This window comes from Nannospalax galili, unplaced genomic scaffold (genome assembly GCF_000622305.1).
Source record: "Nannospalax galili isolate Female #2095 unplaced genomic scaffold, S.galili_v1.0 scaffold610, whole genome shotgun sequence".
Taxonomy (NCBI): Eukaryota; Metazoa; Chordata; class Mammalia; order Rodentia; family Spalacidae; genus Nannospalax; species Nannospalax galili.
The window spans coordinates 282966-292358 of NW_008329141.1; the positions used below are offsets into that span (position 1 = coordinate 282966).

Genomic DNA, 9393 nt, shown 5'->3' on the forward strand with positions numbered 1-9393 from the left:
CAGTACTAGGGAATGAATGTAGGGCCTGAACATTCTAAGCAAACACTCTACCACTAAACTACATTCCCAGCCTTGATGTGTATGTATTGACCATAACTATATTTCAAACTACACGAGACAGTGGGATCCTAAAACAGAACACACAAGTGATTGCGAAGGCCCTACTAGATGAGTAAAGTATCCTGCCTTGGACTGTTTTCTGGCATGTTCCTCAGTGGCTTTTAGGTTACTGCACCAGAATTGTCTGAAGGTAATTTTTAAAAAATGTGAATCTGGTTTTCTAGAATCAGAACATCTGGGGATGGGCCCACAGATCTGCATTTAAGAGGCCTTCTGTTGAATGGGAAAATCTGAGAACCTCATGTTTTGAAGGTTAAGGTCAGGGGTGGTGTGGAGGAGGAGTGTAGACTAGAGTTCATATGGGACGGCTTAACTAAGAAGTCTTGGTTTAAAGGATGTGAAAGCTATGGATTGAATTCCCAGAACAGCAGGAGAAAGGTGGGGAGGAGCCTGGTCTTCAGGGAGTCATATAGAGGTGGGAAGCAGAGTGAGCACAGCCAGTTCCTGAATGCAAAGTTGGGCTTGGCCATGCCTTAGGGCAGAGAAGTTGCGGAAAGACTCATATAGAAGGGGGACCCAAGGAAGGAGGGGATGTTAGATGACTTAATATAGTTTTCTGATGGTGGTGGTCATGATAATTTTTGAAGTATTGAGGATTGAACCCAGGGCCCTGCACACGATAGGCAAGCACTCTAGCACTGAACTATAGGCCCAGCCCTGATTTTCTGCACTTGAAAGAAGAGACTAGAGCTACCAGGATTTGGCAGATAAGGAACACATCTGTCTTTATCTGTCTGTCTTCAAGCTAAGAACTGGTGACTTGTTTAGGGATTACTGATACCTGAAGATGATGTCTATTAATCTTATGTTTATGAACTCCCACGTAGTAACTTAAACTTATTGCAAATCTAAAGGATTCTTTCAGATAGATAGACTTATCATAAACTGAATTGTGCCTTCCCAAAGATACAAAGTCCTAACCCTTGGAACCAGTGAACATAACCTTATTTGAAAATAAGATCTCTGCCAATGCAATCAAGTTGGGATGAGATTGGCCTATATTGGGATGGATCCTAAACTAATGACTCATGTCCTTATAAAAAGAGGAAAATTTATGACCCAGATACAAAGGGAAAAAGATGTAAAGATAGGGACACAAATTAGTTATGTGGCCAGGAGTGGTGGCACATTCCTCTGATCCTTATACTTGGGAGGCAGAAGCCGGTAGATCTCTGTGAGTTCCAAGCCAATCAGGGCTACATAGTGAGACCCTGTCTCAAAAATAAAACCAAACAAACCAACTAACCACCACTATAAATATCAAAACCCAAAACAAATTACAGTTATGCAGCTAGAAGTTCAGAAATGCCATGGATCAACTGTTAGCCATTCAAAGCTAGGAAGAGACAAGGAAGGATGCTTCTGAGAGCCTGCAGACAGAGCACAGCCTGCTTACAGACTTAAAGTTTTCAAAACTGTGAAAGAATTTCTGGAGTTTTAAGCTGGCCAGTTTGTTGTGCTGTGTTTGGGCAGTCCTAGAGAGCTGAAGCAGGCCCTAAGGGAGGCAGGCGATGTTCACGGGGTAGAGAAGTACAGTATCCCTGTGCCAAGTGTTGCTTCTGTAAACTTTCCATAAATATGCTCTGATAAGTACTGCACAAAGTGTACCTATTTTATTTATTTTTAATTTTTTTAGTGTACCTAATTTTAAAAAGATCTGAGGAGGGGATTTGGGCTGGGGTGATGTTAAGGATGGTGTGGGGAAGCCTGAAGTACCTGTTCCTTCTACCTGTCTCCAGTGTCAGACCTACCCCCCAGGGCTTCCATGAGTTGCTCCTCCAAGGGCTGTGGATGGTTCCTGAGCAGTGTGTACATGGACATCACCATCCCAGGGGTGCAGAATCCACACTGGGTGCCGTGGATCTTGGCAATCCTCTCCTGAAGGAACACGTACTTGGTCACAGCCCTGCCCGCCTGCGGCCACCAACTCTCTCTCATAGCTTGCACCTCTTTTGTGGTGGAACTCACTTTCTGAGAAAAAAATGCCTCATTCCTTTTATCAGCTCTGTGTGTCCCCTTTCCTAGGCAGCTCCTGGAGGCAGTCTCTCAGAAGCCATATGTTATCATTTTAATATTACTCAGAGCCAAGTGTCCCAACCCTTCTGGTTGGGAATTATCAGTGTGCAGCCTGCACCCCCAATGATAACAATTCTTCAGGGATCAGTAATCATTGGGAGGGTGTGTAGAAATTTCAAAATCATTTTTCTCAAATACCTACACATTTCATGCAGTTTAGTTCTCATAGGGAGGCTGCCTGGTTTTGATTGATTTGGAAACCATTGCTGATCTCACTGCACCTTCTCCTTCAGTTTTGTCTGTGTTGGCTCAAAAGGAGCTCTGCTATCAGAGATTGAGGATTTTGGCCTGTGTTCTAGAACCTTGTTATTTAAAGTGTGGTCTATGGTCTGGCAGTATCGATTTCCCCTGGGAAACTCTAGGGGACCCTGATGCAAACCTCTTGACTCAGAATCTCCCTTTATTTTTCTTTCTCTTTTTCTTTCCTCCCTTCTTTCCCTCCCTCCCTCCCTCCCTTCTTTCCTTTCTCCCTCCTATTCTTCCTTCTTGCTTTTTCCCCTGCAGCCCTGTCGCCTCTAGAAAGGCCCTGTGCACTGACCTGCCTGCTGGCCACCCGGGAAGCTGTTCTTTCGGAGACAGGGTCTCCCTGTAGCTCCAGCTGCCCTGGAACTCATTATGTAGACCAGGATGGTCTCCATCTCACAGAGATTTGCCTGCCTTTGTTTCCTGAGTGCTGGGATTAAAGATGTGAGCCACCATGCCCAGCAGAATCTGCATTTTTAACAAGTTCCCGTTGACTCTTGGGAACACTAAAGCTTGGGAAGCCACACTCTGGATTTAGCTGTGATACCATCTTGGATTCCAATGTGTCCACCTTGCTGTGAGCATCCTGTCTGACTTCCTAGTAGACTTGAGAAGACTTTTCTAGGTCTTTCTTCTTTGACAATCTCTTTGGAATTGATTCTCATGTGGTTAAACCCAGACACACTTGGTTTCCTCTTGTCTGGAAAGACTGAGTGTTGGTTGACCTGGCCCTGTGAGCCCCCAAACTCTGTGACGATGACGGAGGAACTGATGTCAATGCATGTCATGTTATACTTAAATCCAACCTTTGTTCTTCAGTCTCAGGCTAAGAATTGGAGGAATTATTGTCTCCACACTCTGGGGAAGTTACTATCAGACTCTCTTCATCCTAATTCTGACTTTACTCCTGAGACTTCTATGCCACAGGGAACAATCTCCCTGAATTTTAACCTGTTAGCCTTAGAAGTTTTATTTTATTTTACTTTTTTAAAGGTATGGCTTTTTGAGACAGTATCTCATGCATTCTAGGCTGGCCTCAAACTCACTATGTAGTAGAGGATGACCATGAACTTCTGATCTTTCTACCTCTCCCTCCCCAGTGCTGGGATTATAGGTATGTGCCACCATGTCTGGTTGATACAGTCCTGAGGATTAGTCCAGGGCTTTGCACATGCTAGGCAAGCACCCAACCAACTGAACTATGTCCCCAGCCCCTTAAAGCCATTTTATTCTGTATTAGCCTTTGTTCAGTATCTACTTCAGTTTATAGTATAATGGATGTTAGACAATGTTTTTAAAATCCTGATATCATCAAAGTAGAAAAAGTAACCAAAAGATGATTATCTAATGAAATGCAGAAGAAATTTCAACTTTCTCTTAAATCACAGAGCAGATGTTATGACCCTGATGAACAAGCATCCAAACCCGATAAAGACCCAGAAGGCTCAGGTGGCACAGTCTGCTCAGCATTTGATAAAATGAAGGAGTTTAGAAGAGAGAGGAGTAGGATGTGCTCTTACCTGCACTGGATGAATCCTGGTTTTGATGCTTCCTACACCTTCCACGGTGGTGACAGCGGCCCCATGCAGAGAGCAGAGGGGCACCAGACATGCAGTGACAGAGAAGTGTCTTTGAATGAGAAATACAAAGGAAACCAAGTGGAGTAACACAGTCCTGCCTCATGGAGGAACCTAGAACTGAGAAGGGCAGCAGGAAACCTCGCCAGTCTGTTCAGCTGCTGCCCCAGGAACTGCAGGGGTGACAGATGGGAAGAGTCAGAGTTCTCTCTGCTATATGTGAGAATTGGGGATTGTCAAGGTGAATCTGGATACACCGTGCTTCAGGACAGGCTTTATTATCCTAAAACGGGCTTCCCTGGGGAGTGGTGGGAATGGACTTGTGTCATTAGGAGGCTGGTTGGTCTTCTAGTCTTCTCTAGGATGCTGACCTCATAACAAGTGAAGGGGACACTTATGCTTTTACCCATAGCAATACATTTTGGATTCTGTGTTTTGTTAATTTAAGCTCTCTGTGTGAGGTCACTTAACAGTGGGGGGTGATCTATGTTCTGAAACAATCTTTTAATCTGGGCCGACAGATTTAGATGACACCCAGATTAAAGGGTGAAATAGTGGCCCAGGTCCTTGTTCTGCAAGGTTGGCCCAGTCCAAGAATGGAAAGAGCATTAGCTTCCAGGCCAGAAAATATGGGTTCAAGTTCTTGATCAACAAGCTACTTGTTATGCAACCTTGAACAAGTCACTTTTATTTTTCAGTTTGATTTTTTTCCCCTTTTGTCCTATAATTCTTAAAATTTTTTTAAAATTTATTATTTTTACCCTACATGTATGAGTGTATTGCCCGCATGTATATAAGTGCACCCATGTTGTGCAATGCCCATGGAGGTCAGAAGAGAACATTGAATCCCCTGGAACTGGAGTTATGAACGGTTGTTAGCCACCATGTGGGTGCTGGGATTCAAACCTGGGTCTTTTGCAAAAGTGGTCAGTGCTCTTAACCACTGAGCCATCTCTCCTATAGTTATTTAAGTTACCTCTGTTTTGGTGGGAGGTTCAGTTCCTCATCTGTGAAATAAATTGTTGGTCTGACTTGAAGTTTTTTCATCAGAAATATGCAGATGGGCCTTGGGAGGTTCACAGTCTCCCAGAAATAATATTCAGAATACAATTAGCTTGTGCATTATCAGAGTAGATGGCTCACAACACTTGTAGGGATTTTCAGAGGGATCTGAGATCCAGACACAGCAAGAATCTGAAATCATTTTATAGTTCTGTGACAGAATACAAGCCAGGCCAAGACAGAGCCCTCTTCTGGCTATTGGACTTTGGGGTGGCTACCTTATCTTCTTGGACACCAGGTCGTGCTTGGACAGCATCACAGTGCAGGCCCCACAGCCTCCTGTTCCACAGGCATACTTGGCTCCTGTGAGGCGTACTGGGAGGAGGGAAGTCAAGGAAAAGATGCCAAGGTGGACATGTTGCCAGTATAGCTGCTTCCCAAGGGCGTCACTAATGGGGAATGTGCTTGTGGGGTGAGATGAAGGTCTGAGAAATCATTCGCTTACCTCTGGATCTTAGTAAAGGCCAGTCTGTATCTTGTTGGTTGCATGACTCTGGACATATTAACCCGTCCCTGCATATTTCCCATTTAAAAGAGGAAGAAGTAATACCTACATTATCACCATAAACTTATTATAAGCATCTTGTAGGATAATGATGTAAAACTCCTTTGAAAATCCTTCTTTCATTATAAGATATTCTTGTATGTCTTTGGTTCTAATCAAGTAATTGGGAGAGAAGAACTTTATTTTCAGGAGCTCAATGCATTGTTAGTTTTGCCTGGTAATAAGCCAGGCAGCAAAGCCTAGCCTTCCTCTGGCCATATTGCATTTGAAAGCACAGTGAAGAGATGCTAGCAGCTCTCTCCTCACCTTCAGCTCCTACCTTGAGCATCCTTCTGCCCTGGCTCCCTCCAGGTAATTCCAAAGCTAGGCTCAGCCTTGGCTCCTTCTCTTTATTCTTCCTTCTTCCTAACTGTATTTCCACACCATTTGTTTGATTGGACATGATTAACTAGACTGACTTAAAAGACTTCAGAATCAATGATTCTTTGTTGTTAGTCTCTGCTGTTTTTTCCTAATGATAGCACTGGTTCTTCTGAAATAAGTCATAGTTTCAAATACTGATCAGCAGGGTTATGTAAGGGAAGAGCAGGATGCATAAGACTGAGAGCCTCGGCCTCATTTCAGAGAGGGGAACTAGGACAGTCCTCACTCAGCTCTAAGCAAAACTGGTGTCTTGAAGGAAGGGTAACTTCCCATTTGCCACAATCAGTAGAAAAGTCTTGATTGATTAAAACATTAAATTTCCTAATTTCCCAATATTGATGACTAGTTAGAAACCAAGTGTGCTTTTAAGTGAAATGTTCAGGGGCCAATTTCATCAATTTGTAATTCTTGTCATTTAGTTTTATTTGTTTTTTGGCTTCTCTAAGAGATCCATCAGGTTAACTAATTAAAGTATGTTTGTCATTATGAAGCTCTGTGTTACAGAAAAAAGCACAGAGAAAATGTGGGAGAAAATCTCCTGTAAGAAAATAGATTCAGGGGAAATAAATCTTTTCCCTCGACACAGTCAATCACTGAATCTGAGAATGTGGTTTTACGAAGGGCAGGTCACAGGTAACACAAGCTTCTATTACACAGCACTCTGGTGGATCTGCAGAGCTCAAGTACAGAACTCAGCTTCTGTTTCATGGTATTCAATCACACGTAAACGACTCTGGGAAACTTCCTCCTCTCTAAACTAGCTCAGTTAACCTGATATGCTCAAAGCCATTGCAAAAGGCAAATAAAAAGCAAGGGCCTGGGGCGACTGGAGATGGATCACGTTTCATAATCACACCAGCTTAAGTTCTACAGACATGGCCAGGACTTTGATCAAAAGGGTCCAGTTCTTTCGCAGGAAGGCCAGCAGAGTCTCTTCTGGGTCCACATTCCTCTCTGTTACCTGCAGATGAAACAGAGATGAGATTATGGGATTGAGTGGGTGACTCAGTGGAATGTCTATTGTGGCCTCTTTGATATAGGAGATGAAATGTAACACATCAGGCCTCCTTTCATCAGCAACTGCTTTGAGGGCAAACAATGTTTACAGGGTACAAAATGAATGCAGTAGCATTCATTCTATGTGGTGGGAGCCGGGAACCACTGTGGTGTGATGATATCCCCGTACCCTTCACATTTTTTCCCATTTGCTCCACTATCTGCCTTATAGGACCTCCCAACTCGGTCTTTTGAACTTTGGAAGTATTTCAAACTTGGATCAACTTGGATTGTGTTTATCCAAAGAAAGATCTTACAGGAAGGAAAGCTGGGTAGAAAGTTTCTGCCACCTCTGAGACACACGGTAGGGAAAACATCTGATGACCTCAGAAGTCTGTGTAAGTTTGTCACAGCAAGTGAGTGAGAGGAGTTACTGTCATCCTAGAGAGATTCTCGAGTCAGCTGGTTCCCCAAATGTCAGAGTGGCCTGCTGGTGAGCCTTGATGCCCTGCTCAGAACCCAGGGTAGCTCTGGTGGGACACTAGAATTCACCTGTCACTTCCCTTGGGAAGTGGAGGTGGTCACATTAAAAGTCATGAGGGACCTTCCTGGTTGCCTCTTTCCCATTTTAGGGCATTCACTTTTGTTTTGAGATGTAGTGTGACTACCTCTAGCCCAGCCAATCTGTTCTATGGGAGGAAAAGAAGCCTCAGTGGACCAATGCTAGTTTCTTCCTTTCTCCCCAGAAGAAAGACACTAATTTATGCATATCTCAAAAAATATAAATCTGCAGGAAGATGCTTCTAAGGTGAGAACCATTTACTGGTTCTCTAGGGGGAACTCATCAGTGGGCAACAACAAAATCACTTCTCTGCTGCCCTCACTCCACCTCAGGCCCTTTGCAAACAGCTACTGAGAATGTGATCGAAACAAAAATAAATATAATCTAACAGACTCCCACCACACAGATTTGTGATTCCTCTAATCCTTGATTTAATCTCAGTTCTGCCTACAGCCATGTCACTCTGGGTTCATGGGACCACTATGGAACAGAAAGTAGAGAGAGGAGCCTCCTTTGCCCTTTGAGTCTCTAAGACCTAGACCAGTAATTACTAATATTAGGCCAGTAATAACTCAGCTCACGGGTGATGGTTGGAGAAGGATATGGTGGTGGCTGACTGGGAATGCTACATGCAGGAGGGAGCATGCTCAGGCACATAGGAGACCTGAGGGCTCTATCTGCTTCCTTGGGCTAACTCCCTAGGTGAGGATGGACATGACCAAGCCATAGTCAGATTTGTGGGATCAGAGGTCTGAGAGACTCTTGGAGGGGAGGTGGTAAGACTCCAGAGAAGTTGTATGCCCTTGGAAGACAGAAAGAGGCTCTTGACAAGAAGAGCTGGGGCACTAAGAGTAACCAGTGGCTTGTGTGAGTGGCTGATGCCAGGAAAAAGTAGCAACTGAGAGGCTCTGTCCTTGTCAAATAAATTTCCCCTGGAATCTGCTACAACCCAGGGAGCGGGGCCTCCAAAGTGACCACACTTAATTTCAATCAATTCTGTATAATGGGAATTCCTTATAGAACTTAATTTGATAAATAGGAAAACTAAGAAAGCTCCATTTCCATTTCAAAACTTCTGGAGTTTGAAGATCAAGCTGTGTTACAGGACACACTGCTTTGCTTTGGGGGTTCCTGACTGATGAGAGAAGAAGCTCTTTCTTCCATTTTTATAATAACCCTAGGAATGGATGCTGCAGGAAGAATCCAAGGCTCAGGGAGGTGAAATAACTTGCATGTGGTTGTACAGTGAGTGGCAGAGTTGGAGTGAGCTGACTGACAGTAGGGATTTGCAGTGAACCCCAAGCATTTCCTGTCTCTCCGTGTTGTTAGGAGATAAATGCTGGCTGAGAGAGCAGACCAAATCAGGATAGGTTCTTAGTCCTAGGCTTCTTATCCCTGTCTGGAGTAGTTCAGAGCAGATCCCATAAGAACCCCGCCCCCCCAAGCCAGGGGTTTCCAGCTGCCTCTGCAAGAGACAATAGTAACACCACCTACCACTTACCTTCCTCCCGTTCACGAAGAACACCAGCTCATCTGAGCTCCGTGATGGGCCAGGCATGATGGCCTTGTGAATAAGTTTTGTCTCCAGGCTGTAGGCAGGAATGCTGTCAGGCACTGGGCTATAGAAGTGAGCAGAAGGGATTAAGGCCACAGTAACTGGAATCTCTCCCCAAGTGGAGGCAGGCAGCCTGGAGTCTCAGTGAGGAGGGCAAGAGGTGGAGACTTCCTTGCCTTGTGGCTTTTTAAGTCTAGGGACCTGTGTGGCCTGGCCACTAATCTCATACCTCACCTCCCACCAATTCTGGCTTTGAAGCTGGCTTAGGATGCAA

At 44.4% G+C, this 9393-nt stretch overlaps 1 protein-coding gene across 1 annotated transcript in view; it reads right to left on the bottom strand.

Annotated features, from left to right (window-relative positions):
* The window catches only part of LOC103734495 (aldehyde oxidase 2), an 88916-nt gene extending 79794 nt beyond the window's left edge, over positions 1–9122 (bottom strand). Inside the window, exons 1-5 of the mRNA XM_008833468.1 lie at positions 9066–9122; positions 6910–6967; positions 5297–5393; positions 3960–4068; positions 1872–1998 (exon numbers count right to left, since the gene is read on the bottom strand). Coding sequence (XP_008831690.1) covers positions 1872–1998; positions 3960–4068; positions 5297–5393; positions 6910–6967; positions 9066–9122 — 448 coding nt within the window. The remainder of the gene's footprint in view (positions 1–1871; positions 1999–3959; positions 4069–5296; positions 5394–6909; positions 6968–9065) is intronic.
* Between the last annotated feature and the right edge of the window lie 271 nt (positions 9123–9393).